The 18,146-nt window shown below is 46.5% G+C and overlaps 1 protein-coding gene across 7 annotated transcripts in view; it reads right to left on the minus strand.

Annotated features, from left to right (window-relative positions):
• Positions 1-4,322: 4,322 nt before the first annotated feature.
• Positions 4,323-18,146, minus strand: part of LOC107378247 (kinesin-like protein KIF13B) — a 74,332-nt gene continuing 60,508 nt past the window's right edge. For 3 of the 7 annotated variants that reach the window (XM_070545601.1, XM_070545599.1, XM_070545620.1), the window contains 13 exons: positions 17,867-17,922; positions 17,674-17,795; positions 17,418-17,594; positions 17,239-17,331; positions 16,899-17,051; positions 15,219-15,296; positions 15,026-15,082; positions 10,908-11,001; positions 10,601-10,707; positions 7,321-7,392; positions 7,045-7,188; positions 4,806-6,045; positions 4,323-4,725 (listed from right to left, as the gene is read on the minus strand). In XM_070545601.1, the coding sequence (XP_070401702.1) occupies positions 4,481-4,725; positions 4,806-6,045; positions 7,045-7,188; positions 7,321-7,392; positions 10,601-10,707; positions 10,908-11,001; positions 15,026-15,082; positions 15,219-15,296; positions 16,899-17,051; positions 17,239-17,331; positions 17,418-17,594; positions 17,674-17,795; positions 17,867-17,922 (2,638 nt within the window). In that variant the 3' untranslated portion in view covers positions 4,323-4,480. The remainder of the gene's footprint in view (positions 4,726-4,805; positions 6,046-7,044; positions 7,189-7,320; positions 7,393-10,600; positions 10,708-10,907; positions 11,002-15,025; positions 15,083-15,218; positions 15,297-16,898; positions 17,052-17,238; positions 17,332-17,417; positions 17,595-17,673; positions 17,796-17,866; positions 17,923-18,146) is intronic. The other 4 variants (XM_070545604.1, XM_070545606.1, XM_070545615.1 and 1 more) reach the window with 4 other exon arrangements.

The following is an 18,146-nucleotide window of genomic DNA, read 5'->3' on the forward strand; positions in this document are numbered from 1 at the left end:
CTGGCATCAGGTTAGACTGAATCCACACTGGAGATGGTAAAGCTTCAAGCTTTTTCTGTTCCGTTTCATGTAGAAATAAACTCAAAGGAGCCGTTGAAGGGAAACTCGCGTCATCTCCAGCTTCTCCAGCACCAACGCTAACAGGAAACGATGGTTCTCTCAGTGGGACGTTTAGTTTTTCCACAAAGTGTTGAAGATACTGTGAAATGTTGCATTTTGATGAGTAAATCAAACTTTTTAACAAAAGGATTAGTTATTTAGTTTTTTTACCAAACAGCTGGAGATGAGTCTGGTGCAGATGCTACACGCTAGCTGCTACACGCTAGCTCTAAACGTTTTAGTGGTTAGAACAGTGGTTTGGTTCACTGGCAGCATCGGGATGTCAGATTTACTGACATAAAACATTTCAAACAGAAACATCATTAGTTGCTTTTGAAGGAGGACCATAGCAGCATCCACCCGGACAACATTTCCCACAATGCTTAGCTCTTTGAGATCAGGTCCCTGTGATGGTTTTGGAGAATCCGAGCAGGAGTAAAACGTATCTGCTTGGCGCGTTTCTGCCCCGGCGCGAGAACTCCGCTCTAATAGTCGAATGCTTCCGTGAGTCAGAAGCTCCAGAACCAGCCGGTTCTTAAACAGGTTTAAAGTATTTATGCTCACTTTTATACGGTTGTATAAAACGAATGACATGTTTTCAAACATGCTTAAAATTATACTTTTAAATTCTCGTGACTTATTTTTCTATTATGTAAACTTTGTTTTTGTCATCCTGCGTTTGACTGAACAACAGCCCCCCCCCCCCCCCCCCCCCCCCCGAGGTTTTGAACCTTTTATGAAAATTGAAGCACCTTAATATTCAAGTGTTGTTGTTCGCTACGTTTGGAACGTGATCAGTAAGAGACGCGTGGAGCAACGTCACACCAGACTGGTCGAGCGCCAGGTTGTGATGAAATACAGCAGCACTGCCACACTGGACGGACGCACACACACGCATACGCACACACGCACACACACCAGCTGAGCCGTTCCTTCCTCTCTGTAGAGTAGGTTCACTACTCAGCTAGACTCTTGTGGTCCATAGATGTTCGACAGGTTTCGGGAAGTCTGTCCTGTTTTTCCAATCAGGAACCAGTTCTGATGTGTTTGGGATCCTGGTGCTGTTGGAAAACTCAACTGGGCCCACATTTCAACCATCTAACAGCTGGTTTCAGCTGGAATGGAGAAGTCCTTTGTTCTACCATCCGCATAGTGCTCCAGGTCCACATCATGATGCTGCCACCACCGTGTGGGACAGCTGCTTTGGTGTTCATGGGTCTAATCATGCTCACTAGCAGGAATTGTGAAAATCCATCCAGTTTAGTAAAGAACTGGACTAGTGAAGGATCGCTGAGATCACCAGTTTGATGTGACGTTTCTACACAAAGTTCACGATTCAAGCTGTGGTGAGGAAAACAGAACCCCACAGAGCTTCAGGTCTCCATTAAACGAACTGCCTCTGAGCTAGACATGCTACCACTGGGTTAGATGGAACCAGGTGTGTGAGTGTGTGTGAAAAGGTTCAAGTGTTCTGACGGGTTCTGTAGTTCTCCTGAATTAGTCCACCAGTGTTGGGGGTGGGGTGTGTCAGGGTCAACATGTCTACATGTCCATCCGTGTCCTCCAGTACACCATCCACCTCATCCCAGCATAGCTCAGATTAGGAACTCGAGAGGACCGAGTGCTGTTGTCTCAACCTCAGATCTGCTTACGTTCAGACTCGTCTGTATCGCCCATTTCACAATTTAGTGCCTTTTTTGGACAGTAGACTGTTCTGTAATTAAGATGTAGTATAAATACATTTTCTGTACAGTTTCTTTGTCCATTTTTTAACTTGTGTTTATTTTAGTATGATATATATATATATATATATATATAATGTACAAGAGAATAAAACTATATCAATGATGGGTTGTGTTTCTCAAATATTTTCACTCAAAAAATTAAATAATCAACATTCAGTTTTTATTTTAATAAATAATCATTCAGACGTCCAGGTCAGTAAAATCCCTTCACACTAAATTAATGCCATAAAATCCTGTTTCTGTCTACATCCCACAGGATAGAAACAGGATGGAAACAGGATAGAAACAGGATAGAAACAGGATGGAAACAGGATAGAAACAGGATGGAAACAGAATAGAAACAGGATAGAAACAGGAGGGGAACGGGATAGAAACAGGATAGAAACAGGATGGGAACAGGATAGAAACAGGAGGGGAACGGGATGGAAACAGGAGGGGAACGGGATGGAAACAGAAGGGGAACGGGATGGAAACAGGAGGGGAACAGGATGGGAACGGGATGGAAACAGGAGGGGAACGGGATGGAAACAGGAGGGGAACGGGATGGAAACAGGAGGGGAACGGGATGGGAACAGGATAGAAACAGGATGGGAACAGGATAGAAACAGGAGGGGAACAGGATGGAAACAGGAGGGGAACGGGATGGAAACAGGAGGGGAACGGGATGGAAACAGGAGGGGAACGGGATGGAAACAGGAGGGGAACGGGATGGAAACAGGAGGGGAACGGGATGGAAACAGGAGGGGAACGGGATGGAAACAGGATGGGAACGGGATAGAAACAGGAGGGGAACGGGATGGAAACAGGATAGAGACAGGATGGGAACAGGATGGAAACAGGAGGGGAACGGGATAGAAACAGGAGGGGAACGGGATGGAAACAGGAGGGGAACGGGATGGAAACAGGAGGGGAACGGGATGGAAACAGGAGGGAAACAGGATGGGAACAGGATGGAAACAGGATAGAAACAGGATGGAAACAGGATAGAAACAGGATGGGAACAGGATGGGAACAGGATAGAAACAGGATGGAAACAGGAGGGAAACAGGATGGGAACAGGATAGAAACAGGATGGAAACAGGAGGGGAACGGGATGGAAACAGGAGAGGAACGGGATGGAAACGGGAGGGAAACAGGATGGGAACAGGATAGAAACAGGATGGAAACAGGATAGAAACAGGATGGGAACAGGATAGAGACAGGATGGGAACAGGATGGAAACAGGAGGGGAACGGGATAGAAACAGGAGGGGAACGGGATGGAAACAGGAGGGGAACGGGATGGAAACAGGAGGGGAACGGGATGGAAACAGGAGGGAAACAGGATGGGAACAGGATGGAAACAGGATAGAAACAGGATGGGAACAGGATAGAAACAGGATGGGAACAGGATAGAAACAGGATGGAAACAGGATAGAAACAGGATAGAAACAGGATGGAAACAGGATAGAAACAGGATAGAAACAGGATGGGAACAGGATGGGAACAGGATAGAAACAGGATGGAAACGGGATAGAAACAGGATGGAAACAGGATAGAAACAGGATAGAAACAGGATGGAAACAGGATAGAAACAGGATGGGAAAAGGAGAATAAAACACAATTAAATAGATTTCTGAAAGCTTTGCAGGGAATAGAAAATACATTTAAAACCATTTTACAGCCGTTTCAGACACAAGTAGAAAAACATCCAGGAGATGAAACAACCAGAAGCTTTTGGCTGCGCATGAGTAAGGCACATGTGAAGTCGGCACCACAGTGAGATCAGCAGTCAGTCGCACTTAAACCTAAAAGTGATTTAGTGATGAAACATTTTACATCCAGAGGTTTTAAATGTTTGGATTCTTCACGTTAGAACAACCATCCAGGCATCAAAAGGCTCCAAACGAAACCCGACATCCTCACAAAGATGGCTGAAAACGTACAGAATCCCTTTAATGGCTGCAGCAGGCGCTCCGTCTGGTGGAGGGTGAGTCTGCTGGAAACCAGCCGGAGACCAAAGCTTAGGAAAAGATGCAGTTCTGGCTGGAATAAACCCAGTTAGTGTTTAGGACCGTAGACTGGGTTACACGGGCGTGTGATGTCAGGTTTCTAAATGTCTTCCTCATGTCGGCTTGTTCGCTCAAGAAAATGTCATTAAGGGTTAGCCCGACACAACGCAAGTGCCGCGGCTTTACGGATGCACCGGACCGAGGACAAGCAGAGGGAGTAGGGTCAGGATAGCACAGTCACGCCTCAGAACCACCCAGAACCTGAAACCGGACCTGAGACGCATCATTTGATCGTCTACTAGGTGAATTCAGTCCTTTGGCTTTTCATGTCGAGTAAAAATAAAACCTCTAAAGCTCAGGTTTGGCGTTAGGAGCCTTTGCCAGTGATGACTGATTAAAATAACGGATAAAATAAAAGACTAAACCCAGAATGAGAAAAAAGGACCTGGAAAACCGTTCAGTCCAAGTCCTTAGCAGACTTGTGTGACCCAGAGCGCTGATTCTGAGGCTCTGAATGTGAACCGTGGAACACTTTGTTACGGATCACATTCACGTTCCTACAGAACCGTTCCATATTTGTTCCGTCTGCCAGCCTCCAGACAACTGAAGCCGGTAGAGTCCACAAACGAGGCCCTCAGCCCGACATTCAGGTGTTCCAGGACTTGCGGTTCTCTCCTCGGCCGCGACCCGATGCTCCAGCCTCACCTTTAGCAAGAGCAGTTAGAGCAGCTAAGTTTGGACTGGACCCAGACAGGTTGCCGCTGCGCTGCTTTTGCTGCTGGCGACGCCGTCTGGTCCCGCCACGTGTGACCCGATCCGGTCTCACGAGGACTCCGTAACCAGGGTTACAGCGGAAATAGTGCTTCCCATCCACTGAGCCGTCATTCTTCCCTGGAGATTAAACAGAACGACGATGAGCTTCACCGTCGGGAACAAGAACAATTCCTGGGAAAATCAATGACTCTTCTCACCTGCTGGGACCTCCAGCTCAACTCCAACCCAGGTACCATCGGCAAAGTCCGTCGGCCCCACGTAGCGAACGGTTCCGCTCTTGTTGCTCCCGACAGTCACAAACTCCCCGACCCTCAGCCAGTCAGGAAGCACCGGGAAAGCAGCTCCGCCTCCTTCCTCCGAGTCGGAGATGACTTCCAGCCTTTCTTTGGGTACCGACACGTTGAGTCCCGGTCCAAGGCTGCCAGCCCGGTCCACATGGGGGGGTTTGCTGCCTTCCTCACCAACAATCTGCTGAAAAGACCAGAGGTCTGAGGACTTGACCTTCTGGATCTTGAAGGGGTTCGCTGCTGCTGACGGGGCGAGTTTGGAAGACTGAACTTTGACCTGAGGAACATCAAGTGTAGCGTTGGTAGAAGAACTACTAGGTGGTACCGGATGGACTTGGTCTGTGGGTGGGGTGGGGGACCTGCTCGGGTCTGAGGTTTCAGAAGCAGGTTGTTCTCGAGGCGAGTGGAGAGCAGAGTCTCCGTTGGGTCGTCCAGCTAAGACTTCATTAGAATCTGGGGTCTGGTTTGGAGCCGGATCCAAAGTTCGGTCTGAAGACTTTGGGTCGGGTTTTAAAGAGACGGGGTCTAGATCCTGAGCTTTATCAGAAGGTTCTGGTTTTTGTTTGGGCTGTGGGACATCAGGCCCCCCCTGACTTTCAGCTTCTCGGTCACATGGTGAGATTTCTTGATCCTTCTCAAGACCTTCTGGTGAAGACCCCTCAGGTGCGGTGTTTGGCTCTTCTGCCGGTTCTGGTGTCTCCTGTTCAGCCCGGTTTTCTGTCTCGGACCCCAGAGCAGGCTGTTCTTCAGCCTTCGTGTCAACAGGAGACTGATCTAGTTGGCTCAGACTCTGGTTTTGTTTGAGGAACTCCTCGTCTGTCCTCTCTGACTCTGCTTCCTGGCCCACACTAGACTCCGGATCCTCCGATTGGTCCGCTGAGCTCTCGGTTCTCCCTTCATCTTTCTCTTCCTCTGGCAAAGGCTCAAAGTCCTCAGCTTCACTGTCCTCTTGAGGAGGAAGGTCCCAGCTCAGGGTGTAGACTTCTGAGAGCTTCACTGTGGACCTGCTGGTTGAACTGGTTTCGCTGAGCGTGCTGCACACAGGACTGGGCGTGAAGTCCTCCATCTCTGGGCTGATGGGAGGCGGATGGGGAACAGATCTAGGCACCTCAGACCGGACGTTAGGAGGAATGATTTCCCCGAGAGGAACCTGAGGACAGAAAACACGACGTGAGTGAAACAGAACACCGCTCCAGTCCTGCTGGTGGTGGTCGGGCCTGATGGCGCCTCTACCAGGGAGCCCCGAGGCAGCTGTGGCTACGACGTAGCTCATCACCATCAGCGTGTGCATGGATGAATGTCTGGCTACAGTATAAAGCACTTTAGAGTCCTCTGACTGGGAAACAGTTTTGACTTCCCTCACTGTTCATGCTTTCACCTCAGGACCTCTGCAGGTCGGTTCCCGAGTCTGTGAGACGACTGCGGCGCGACTCGGTGCATTTATCATTAATAAAGAGACACAATTAAGAAGCTTCCTGACTAAAGTCGAACAACAATCTTAATTCACTTCCTTCTTAAAGTGTTGGGCTCTGACATGTTCTCACGGCCCAGTGAAATGTGGTCTGGGCCTGTTGAGCTGCATCTGGACCAAAACTGGTTTCAGTCACTGATAAACGGTACCGATAAGTTCACGTAGTTCATTAACGGAAAACGTCAGAGCTCTGGATTTGAAATGCATCAAGAAGACGTGGGTCAAGGAAGATGAAAACCTCGGCTCCGACGAGCTCCGTGATGGAGCCCAAAAACGCAGAAGTATGCAATTCGCCCCGGTCCTCGTGGGCGTGGCTTCATGCATCACAAGGAGCTCCATGAGTCTTGCTCCATCTGTCTAGGGATTGGTCACACGAGGACGGGGTAGATGTAGCAGAATGGGTGTACGCTGTGGCGCCGCTCACCGCAGGAACGGAGTCAGGTTGGTTCTAGAAGAGCTTTCTCTCTCCTTTACTGTTATATGGCGGCTGACTAGGAAAGCCACACCTGTCTGTGCAGCACCTTACAGCTCCCGAACCCTCGCCCTCGCCCGCCCTGCCCGGGTCTCTGTGGCTCCTGTACCCGAGCGTTGGAGCTGACGGACCCTGACTGCTGTTTAGAACAGTGTTTATAAAATAGAGCGATGCGTTTTCAGGAGTAATGAGATGAATCCTGTGACCTGCAGATGGACCGTCTCCAACATAAATCCCACTGGGACCTCTGAACAAGCTCTTGGGCTCATCTGGAATGGTGACTGAGACTCTTCCGTCTTTAGTGGACGGTCTCCATCTCCTTCCAGGAGGCAGGATGTGTGTTTGAGAGTCTGGCAGCCAAACGGCAGAAAGAAGACACGATGAACCGTTTACATCGGCTGCTGGGACCAGTTGGTCATAAATAAACCAGTAAATCCCAGTTAGTCCCAACATGAACAGGATTAGCTTCAGGAGGAACTTACAGGCTGCTGGTGTTTGCACGTGTCCTCTTCAGCGCTGGCCGACTGCACCACGATGCGCGGCAGGCTCTGACACTGAAAAGAAAAGGGGTCATCATCAGCACCGAGAGTCCAGTCCAGTTCTAACCAGAACCGTGAATGCTGTAATAAACCCGGTTAGAGCAGACAGCACGAGCTCAGCGTGACGCCCCCACAGACCCGTCACAGCGCCCTGCTCCCGCTGCAGGAATCGGCTCGTCTAACCGCCCACTCCGCCACGTCTGATTACACATGATTGTGTCTGTAATCAGTTAAACGAGTCCAGCATCGTCTGTTTCTGTGATCAGCATCCAGGATGTTGATGTGAGATGTTCAGAGTGCAATTAAGATATCACAGACGCTTAATCAGAGTAAACAGGTAAAACAAGAACCTTAATTACACATTAATTACACCATAATTACACCCGTGTTTGCGTTAATTCAGCTTTCACGGCACGTCTGATGTTCTGAAGGGTTTTGTCAACTGTTCTCGTTTGTTTCCGGATCTTTTCAGAGCAAATTTTTAAAATTACGATCATCTTCAGGTCACTTGGATCTGGCTCAGTTGTGAGTAAACCGAGAGAAGGGATCGGAGCTGTGAGGTGAACAGATGCCAACGCCGTCACATTTACTCCATCAGCTGGTTTTCATTTGGACAGGAGCACATTCTTCGGGTCTGGACCGATTCTTTAGAGATGAACCCAGGATGTATCTGCCACCAGCAGGCTTTCGTCAGCCGGACCCTTTCAGACCTCCTGGAGCAACAATCTCCGCTCATGTGAAGCTTTAACAGCTGGCAGGTGTTTGACCGAGCCCAGAGCTCTTCTGTTGACCTTTGTTGACACCTGCGGGCGGCAGGCGAGAGTGCAGACTTCTAATTGGAGCAACGTCCTGAAACGGTGAGCCAGCGCGGTGCGACGGGTTTCCAGCCCGACACAACGCCACACGGTTCTCATGATTAGGTTCGCTTCACAGCTCTGAGAGCTAATCAGCCAAATCAGATGCAGCCATCTCTGGCTGCCACGGAAGAGCTGCAGCGTCCCGGGTCCATGATTGGAGATCAGTGGGTGAGGAGGTAACAAAGGAGTTGGGGGGGGGGGGGGTCATGTGCAACCTAATTAGCCCAGCTCACACTGAGCCGTCTCAGAAATCAGGCACTACATTTCTACCACCGTGACCTGGATTCACCCAGAACACTCAGACCTCCTGAGCTGTTCAGAACTACTGATGATGGTGAGATCAGTGAACTTCATGAGTGCGATTATCACTTCAACTATAGTTCAGTCACAGATAAATGCACGCACTAAAACAACACATCACCCTACATTTCCCATGATGCCACTGGTCGTCACCCTTCTCTGAACGCAGCTGGAAACCGTTGAACCTGTTAGCTAATGTCTGTAAAGCAACGGCGCCGGATTGTTTAGACTCCTTCAGCCAGATGATTACAGGTCCAATCACAAATCAGTTTGGATTATAACAAACACACCAGATAGTTTCCTTACAGGAAGGAATACTCAATATTACTGGTTTTAACAACATCCAAGAAACCCTGGATCATCTCACCCTAACTAACCCAACTGGAGGGGATCTCTGGAACCGTTCTAGAGTGATCAGGTATTACCTTCTGATGTGGGGTACCACAAGGCTCCGTTTTGGTTACTCTTCTGTTTTTATTCTATGTACACCCTCCGTAAAACAATTGGTACACTTCATACCTTTCACTGCTTTTATGCAGATGACATTCAGCTGTTCCGTTTCTACAAGCGTTCCTTTTCTGTAAATATTTTAGATTTAGAGTACTATTGTAGTACTCCACCAATGTTATATTAACAAAAATATGAATGGCATAAAAAGTTATGGAACACGGACAACCTAGCGAACTTTGGTGTTCAGAGGTGGTATTACAACAACAGGACTCCTTTTCAAGCTGCTGGGATGTTGGGTCACTGCTGACGCGTTTCCAGAACCACGTTCAGAGACGCATCGTACAGGATAAGGACTCATCTCTACTAATACGTTTATTTTACAACAGTATTCACCGTTAGAACATTTTTACACAGTCCCAACCTCGCTTAGCTGAGTGGACTTTTTAGCGCACCGGTGCCCTCTAGTGGCTGGTAGATGTAAACATAAACAGTGCTGACAGAATAAAAATTTGATTGTTTATCTTTTTAAATATAGCCTTAAAAGGAGAACCTGTACATTCATTCTGCAGTCCTCTGAACGTCCTGTGGTTTATTTTTTTAATGTAGCTTTTTATTAAAATGTTCCATATTTTATCTTTAAATGAATAAATAGCTTAGATCCACGTTAAAACCCTGAAAATGTCCCCAACCCAAGTAGAAATGAGGGCAGACCTGTATGTGGCGCTGTAACATTCAAACAGGAAGTGGAGCCATTTTTAGCTGCGGCTGGATGTGGGGTCAAATATTAGGTTGGAAGTGACCCAGGAGATGAAGCTGTAGGAACACGGGCGCCCCCTTGTGGCTGGTTCCAGTATGGGTTTTAACCCCGCCCCCTCAATGGAAAACAATACTACTTTCTTGTGAATCTGCGACGTTGTTTCTGTTCCATATCGCTGATTTGTGTCCTTCGTGATTTTCTTTGAACAAACAGTAACAGTTAGTTCTTATAAGAAGGTGAGTTGATGGGAATTTCAGTTCCACGTCTCTAAAGGACAACATTGATGGAATTTTTTGCCGTTCTAGTCCTTTACACACAATTTGCGCCTCTATTTTTTTCTGTGGCACATCTTGTTCTCCTCCTGCAGCCATGGTGTGTGACAGGGAGGCTGGCTGTAGCTTCCTGAAACAGCGGGAAAGAATTTACCGCAAAAGCACGACATGGACTTAAGCACAACCTCTCTTCTTAGAAAACCTGATCAGAGTTTTGTGCAGCAACAAGCCGCGGTTTGATGTGAGAGCGGATATGAGTAGACACCAGGCTGGTTTGGACCAGATCTGTAGGATGAACAAGTCTTTCAAAGCTCACCTGCCTTGCTTCCTGTTTTGTGTTTAGAATGAAAACAGGAAGTTGTTCATGGAAGTTTGAGTCACAGGTCTGCATTACCATTCCTTGTTCATTTCTTTCTGAGAAACATTCCCCGTGCGTACCGATGCATTTATACACATTATTAGCATCTGCATCAGCTCAGTTTCCATGGCAACAGGACTAGTTGCTGATTAGAAGACATTCAGATTGAAGGATAAATTTAAGATGTCTGACTAGACGGGTTTAGAAACGGGGAGTGGGCCGAGGGTACCTGCTGATGGACGGCTGTCTGGTCTCTGTCTGCCTTCCCACCAGTAAGCAGCGACTTCAGCAGCTTGGGTACGGCCTTCACTGGAGGGAGATAAGACGCGGCAAAGCCTGAATACACAACAGAGGAAGAGGAGGTTGTAGGAGCAGACAGAGGAAACAGGGGTGGAGGCAGGGATGAGGGAAATGGAAAAAAGAGCCAAAATAAGATCCAGAGCTAAAGGGTAGATAGGAAAGAACTCAAGTGATTGACATCAAAGCAAGAGAGACGCTTCAGAGGCTTAAGGAGATGAAGGTTTCATCAGACGTACCAGTCTCTGGGCTCAGGTTCTGGGACGTGGAGCTGCGTGCTGTAGGTCTAGATGGGGATGGCTGAGCTGAGAGGTCCTGATGGCTCCCTGAACCCTGCACACACACACACACACACACACACACACACACACACACACACACACACACACACACACACACACACACACACACACACACACACACACACACACACACACACTCCTCACTTATTAGCTGCCTCTAAACACAGATCAGCTCCAACACACCCACAGTCTGACCAGAACCTCTGATTCTGGGTAAAACACTCACAGGGAGTCGGCTCATGGGTCCCTGAACCCTAACCAGTGTTGGGAGTAACGCGGTACAAAAGTAATTAATTACTGTAATGCATTGCTTTTTGCTGTAATGTGGTAATGTAAGGCATTACAGGGAAAGAAAATGGTAAATTTACTAGGTACAATTGTCAGTAACGCGGTAATTACAACGCATTTTTAAACTCAGAATCAAGATGTGGGTTTGCGGGAAGCCTGAAAAAAGATCCAGTATCCACATATATGACGTCATTTATGGAATCAGAATGCCCGCAAAGCTATGAGCAGAGAGGACGCAGCGGTAACGGCTCAAATCCTCCAGCTGCGTCCTGCGCACGGCCGCTGTAACATTCACAAAATCGCTCCACCAAAACAAAATAATTTGTTTGCGATCGTTTATATCCGCCCATATTCTCTGGTATTTCACGTTTCTTTTCAGCTGTGCGCCGGTGATTTCAACTCATTGCTGCAGGAGCGCAGCGTGAATCTTTTTTATTTTTTATTTATTTGTGTTCGGTAGATCCCTTTGGCTGATTAGTTAGAAAGTAGGAAGTCTAGGAAACAGTTTTTCTGGAAGACGGAGAAAAGATGCAGCATGCAGGAAGGCTAGAGAGAAAGGGCCGGAAATTATTCACATAAAATCAAGAAAACAAAACAAAGTGCTTGAAAAGAAAAAAGTAGGTAGATTTATCCCCAATACACACATGTTTACCAGTGAAAAGCAATAATATATAAGCATTTAATATTTATACATGTGATAGAATCAGATCACCCCAGAAGTCAGTCCCACATCCAGGGCCGTATCAAGGCATTTGGGGACCAAGGCAAATATAGGCTTGGAGCCCCCACCACCTCACTCCCTGCTCAGTTAATCTAAGATGGCAGCGTGCTGAGAGTACAGATTGTTGTTGTTTTTATTTAATAAACAATCATTTTAAAGCACTGTTATTATATCTGACTGTGTTTAACAGCAATCCTAGCTCAGACACCACATCACCTTCCACACATATGTCATGAGCTCACTGAGCGTCACATGACCAGATTCATACTGAAGTTGTTTTGGTGAAAGTAACTTAAAGTAATGCAAAAGTAGTGTAATGCCTTACATTTTAAAATCAGTAATATTGTAATGTAATGAATTACTTTAAAATGAGGGTAACAAGTAATAAATAATGCATTACAGTTTTGAAGTAACTTGCCCAACACTGACCCTAACCCTAACATTAACCCTTACACCCTAAGGCACACACGGTACTTTGACTTAAATGATAAATAAAGATGTGTTTCAACTACTGGTCTGTCACGTCATTTCAAGTTAATGACTGGATGCAGTCAAACTTTCTCCAGTTAAACAAGACTGAAGTTATCGTCTTCACGTCACATTAAGGTTACAACTAGGTCAGCGTTCTGGAACGGGCCGGTGGTCCAGTTTTCACCGACAAAATGACCACAAAGCAGCTTTTCATTTGCAGACACAAACTCACTGTCGTGGCCTGGAGATATCTCTAGACTAGACGGGTCCTATAGGAGCTTATCTACGAGTTCCTGGTACCTAGAGGTCCACACCACCGGCAGTGTCCATCCCGACCTCGTGACCCCCTGGATCTGAACGGGGATCTCCACACAAGGGTTAACAAATAGCGTCGGATGGTTTTATAAACAAATCTCTAGTTTACCAAACATACAGCCAAACTGATTTTACAACCCAGACTCCACAAACTCTCCCAGATACTTCAAGGTTTTGCTAAAACATCTAGCTTCACATCCATTTCATTATATTCACACCTTCTACAATCATTAGTTCCGGGAAATAGAAATAAATTCATTTTTATAAACTAAACTTGAGTTAATACTAAGTGTGTTTATGGTCCCTGAATAAGTAAAAGTAACAGTAATCTTCTGAATAAACACTGAAAGACCAATCAGACTGATATTTCATGTTTATATGGACTCATCACATCTTACGGATCATTTGTTACATATGTAGCTACTCCTCAGATGTCTCATGTCCAGACAAGACCCAGAGATACTAATTCATGTGTTCATCTCCAGCAGGTTGGACTATTACAACAGTCTTTTGTCTGGTTTTTAAAAAAGCTGTGAAGCAACTGCAGCTTATTCAGAATGCTGCTGCTAGCAAAGGAAACCCAACACATCACTCCTGTTCCTAAATCTCTACACTAGTTACCAGTAATCTCTACACTAGTTACCAGTAATCTCTACAATAGTTACCAGTAATCTCTAAACTAGTTAGCAGTAATCTCTACACTAGTTACCAGTAATCTCTACAATAGTTACCAGTAATCTCTAACTAGTTATCAGAAATCTCTAGTTACTAGAAATCTCTACACTAGTTAACAGTAATCTCTAGTTACCAGTAATCTGTACACCAGTTACCAGTAGTCTCTAACTAGTTACCAGTAATCTCTAACTAGTTACCAGAAATCTCTAACTAGTTACCAGAAATCTCTAACTAGTTACCAGTAATATCTAACTAGTTACCAGTAATCTCTACACTAGTTACCAGTAATCTCTAACTAGTTACCAGTAATCTACACTAGTTACCAGTAATCTCTGCAGTAGTTACCAGTAATCCCTAACTAGTTACCAATAATCTCTACACTAGTTACCAGTAATCTCTGCAATAGTAACCAGTAATCTCTGCAATAGTAACCAGTAATCTCTAACTAGTTACCAGTAATCTCTACACTAGTTACCAGTAATCTCTAACTAGTTACCAGTAATCTCTACACTAGTTACCAGTAATCTCTACACTAGTTACCAGTAATCTCTACACTAGTTACCAGTAATCTCTACACTAGTTACCAGTAATCTCTAACTAGTTACCAGTAATCTCTACACTAGTTACCAGTAATCTCTACACTAGTTACCAGTAATCTCTACACTAGTTACCAGTAATCTACAGAATCAAACTCTTTAACTTTGTCTTATTTCTGATTCTTAAATCTGATTAATTTGTATGTTTTAATTGTGCTGTCATTTAGATTTTAATGTTCATGCTATTCTAGCTAATGGAAAACATGCAATAGCCTCTGTGCTTTAAAAAAAACTACCTTTAAATTCATCAGCATGTAAAAATTCATAATTCATAAACTAATCTCCTCTTCTCCGTGTCCGGTTTGATGATGTCGGTTTAATGAGACGAACATCGGTAGTTCTCTACGCATTTTCACAGAAAACCTGAAACAACTTTTGCCACCTGAGGAAAACAAGCGCTTACACAGCAACAAAACCAGTCTTTACAATTCAGGGACATCACGGCAAATAAACGGGATTAGAAAATAGACTCCCATTCATTTTTTGGTAGTTGGGGGCCCATGGTCCAGAAGTAGACGGGTGTGGCCTAGGCTCCCTGTTGTGTTGTGTGTACACCATTTAGGTGTGTACACGTATCTTTGGCCAGTGTTTAAACACGTTCATAAACACGGTCGGCTCTGAACTTTACAGGATTCATCAGGTGTATTTTTCTATGTTGTTGAAATGACTGCAACATCTTTTCCGTGTTTTACACTAACCAGCGCTAGTCTGGATCCGATCACACGGCCATTCCTTCTTACTGCCGTTTTGTTGGGTCGCTACAAAAATGTTCTGGAAAAGACGAGTTCACCGGTTCCTGAATTAACTCATAAAAGCACTTTTGAAAAGTTACAATCACATTTATGGTATAGAGACTATATCTAAACAGGATAAAGTTCATACCAAACATCCTGTTTAGATAAATCTGCTATAATAAATGTTTAACTCGTTAAGTCGGGCTTGGTGAAAGTACCTGGTCCTGTAAACCAGCAGATAAAGTGGAGTCTCACCTGAAAACCACCAGGTTTAGAGGAGAAGTAGAGGTCCAGACTGCTGCCTGACAGCTGCTTAAAGGTCAGATTGAGGAGCGGTTAGGTGTTGGTGAGACAGGACGGAAACATGGATGAAGTGATCCCAGGTCAGCTACTGCATGCACAGGTTAGACAGAGACGCTGGACCGGGTCTTCAGAACCCCACACTCACCCTGTTGATGCTGGGAGAGCTCAGGCAGCGACAAGCAGCGTTCCCTCTGGATGTTAGATGTTCCCTCACAGCCACCTCCTAGACAACAACAAGACTCATGAAGGCTTTCTCCTCCTCTACATGGGTTATTGACGGGTCTGCATGTGAATGAAACTGAGAAAGGAAGGCTTCATTAAACTCAGGACTTGGGAAAAGAAGCAGGAGCTTCATCAGGAAGATACCAACACACATGCAGTCACAGGGGTGTGTACTGGCAGGAGTCTGGTGATATGAACTATCTCACGATACACAGGGGGCAATGCGATTTACCGCGATGCTAAAAGTTAGACGACATTAGCAACTGAGCTGAACCTAATTGGAAGACTCGGGCCAGAGCCTCCCGAGACACCTCCAGTGTTATAATGATAAATGACCCGCACTTGCATGTCACCTTTCCTAACCCACAACAGCAGCATTCTCTGTCCGGAGCCGGGATCGATCCTGCAACCGTCCGATTGCTGGAGAACCGCTTTCCCTCTTGAGCTGCTGCTGCTGCCCGGTATCGTGAGATCTCTTAATAATCAAGCTCCATCATACATCAGTGACATGATTGTTCCATACGTTCCTAACCGAGCACTTCGCTCTCAGACTGCAGGCTTACTGGTGGTTCCCAGGGTATCTAAAAATAGGATGGGAGGCAGATCTTTTAGCTATCAGGCTCCTCTCCTGTGGAACCAGCTCCCAGCCTTAGTCCGTGAGGCAGACTGTAAAGTCTGTAAAGACTCTGACACTAGTCAGTGACTCGATGCAATTTGCTGGGTTCCTTATAAAGGAAACTTTTTTCTGACTGGCTTAATGACCTGAGCTGTATTGGAATGTTTGTTATGGGAAGTGCCTTGAGACGACTCTTGTCGTGATTTGGTGCTTTATAAATAAAGTTGAGTTGAATTGTGAGCTCGTTGGTCCGTCAGAATGAAGGCGGTATCATCTGCTGCCAACTAGCATTTAAATAATAAATGTTTACACAAAAATCTGCTTTTAAAGTGACAATGTGTAGTTTTTACCATCAATCTCTGGACATATCCACACAAGTGTTGTTGTAAAAGAATTAAAAGATGCCCAGTTGACTAAGAATATTGGCGGTTTCATAAGATTTAACCATAAAAACCTGTTCTAAAACACACGTGAGCAAGTCTAAGTCTCAGGGCGACGCCATATTGGATGCCATGTTTCCTTCTACGGAAGCCCGTGAGGACAAAACGCATTTGCTGATTAGTAACAAAGGTTACAAAACTCACCATTATTAAACATTGTTGTTTTACACGTTTACCTCTTCACTCGTTGCCAGTGATGGAAGGGAATCTGGTGCTCGTGGCATTTTGCTGGAGGTTGCTCTCCCAGGGATTTTTGACCCTAATGGCCATCCGTTGGTAAGGTCTTAACTGAACACAAAAGTAATGCTTGCTTGCAGTGATTTAGGCATGTACTGCCCCCTATTGCCAGGTAAATGACAAACTGTCATTTTAAATATCGATTCAGTAACATAACACGAAACATCGCAATATTTCAGGGTATGGAAATGTTCTAGCATCCCCGATACCGTACATAGTCTCTTGGTGGAGGTGTGGATCCACAGAGATGGTCTCACAGACACCACTAAGCGGAGTGAGGCACAGGACCACTTGTGAACGCTCATCTGACCTGTCTCAGTCTGTCCAGAGTCAGGACGTTCTCCACAGCTAGGACGCTACGCAGGTACCGCTCTATGGCCGCCTCGCTGTCTGCTGACGGGTCGTCCTCTGCGCTGGCGGCCAGCCTGGCCAGCACCTCCCGGTCCTCTGGGCCGTGGATGTCCTGTGGGAACACGACTAAAACTCTGAATACATTATGTTACACATGTTCTGATCTATGTTGGCCTTAAAGCGAACGAACGGACTTGGTTACACCAGAAAAGGGGATGTGGTACGACACACCTGCTGAGGTTGAAACAGCGTAGGACGGTCTAGCTTCTACTTCCGCTACCGTGGGGCGTGCTACTTACACCTGGGATGTTGGAGACGATTTCAAAGGTGACTCCACAGCCGGGGATGGTGCTGCGCTGAGACATCCTCTTCAGCAGGCTCTGGGCAAACCCCTGACGTCAGACACAATCGTCTTCCTTAAAGCAGCGGGTCGGTCTTAGAGAACAAGTCCTTGTTTCAGCCTGCAGTGTCCACCCACCTGCCTCCCTGTCACGCTGACGCATATCCGCTTCCTCAGGACCAGCTGCATGTGGGCCGGGTGGCTCAGCTGCACCACGGTGAGGACCGTCAGGTAAACCTTCTGGTCCTGGGACGCCGCTCGGCTCAGCTGGGCACACCCGTGCACCGTGGAGTCCCAGGAGGCCTCCACTTTCACCTGGACCACAAATCAGACCTCGCCTCAGGACTCTGATGTAAAACACGAGGGGGAGATGTGAGAGGTGTGGTGTCCTCACTGCTGGACTGTAGCGTTTCACAATCTGAAGTCCAACAAATTCTTCGTCTTCATCTTCTCCACTGAGCAGAGCGTCGAGGCCTCCAGCCAGCTGGGCCGACAGACTGGACTGGAAATCATCAGCTGCAGGCGAACAAACCCAAAGTTAGTGGTTCTGTTTTATAGCAGAGACGGGCTGATGGAGGCGAGCGTACCGCTGAGGTCTAGGAACAGGACAGGGACGTGCGTTTCCATTCCAGGAACTGGATTTCTGTCAGGAACACGGAGGAGGACGGACTCATTTATCTGAAGCAGAACGGTTAAAATGTGTCCCAACCAAGCAGGACGGTGTGCCGTGAGGACCGGGGTGGGAAATGCTGGCTTTGACGGTTCTGCTGCAGCGACCTGGACAACTCCACGATAAAGGCTTATGAAGCAGCGGCCTGCTCCAGGGTCATTAGTTAACTCTGACTTTTACCCAGAAACACGGGAAAT

Source organism: Nothobranchius furzeri, chromosome 2, assembly GCF_043380555.1.
Source record: "Nothobranchius furzeri strain GRZ-AD chromosome 2, NfurGRZ-RIMD1, whole genome shotgun sequence".
NCBI classification, from domain to species: domain Eukaryota; kingdom Metazoa; phylum Chordata; class Actinopteri; order Cyprinodontiformes; family Nothobranchiidae; genus Nothobranchius; species Nothobranchius furzeri.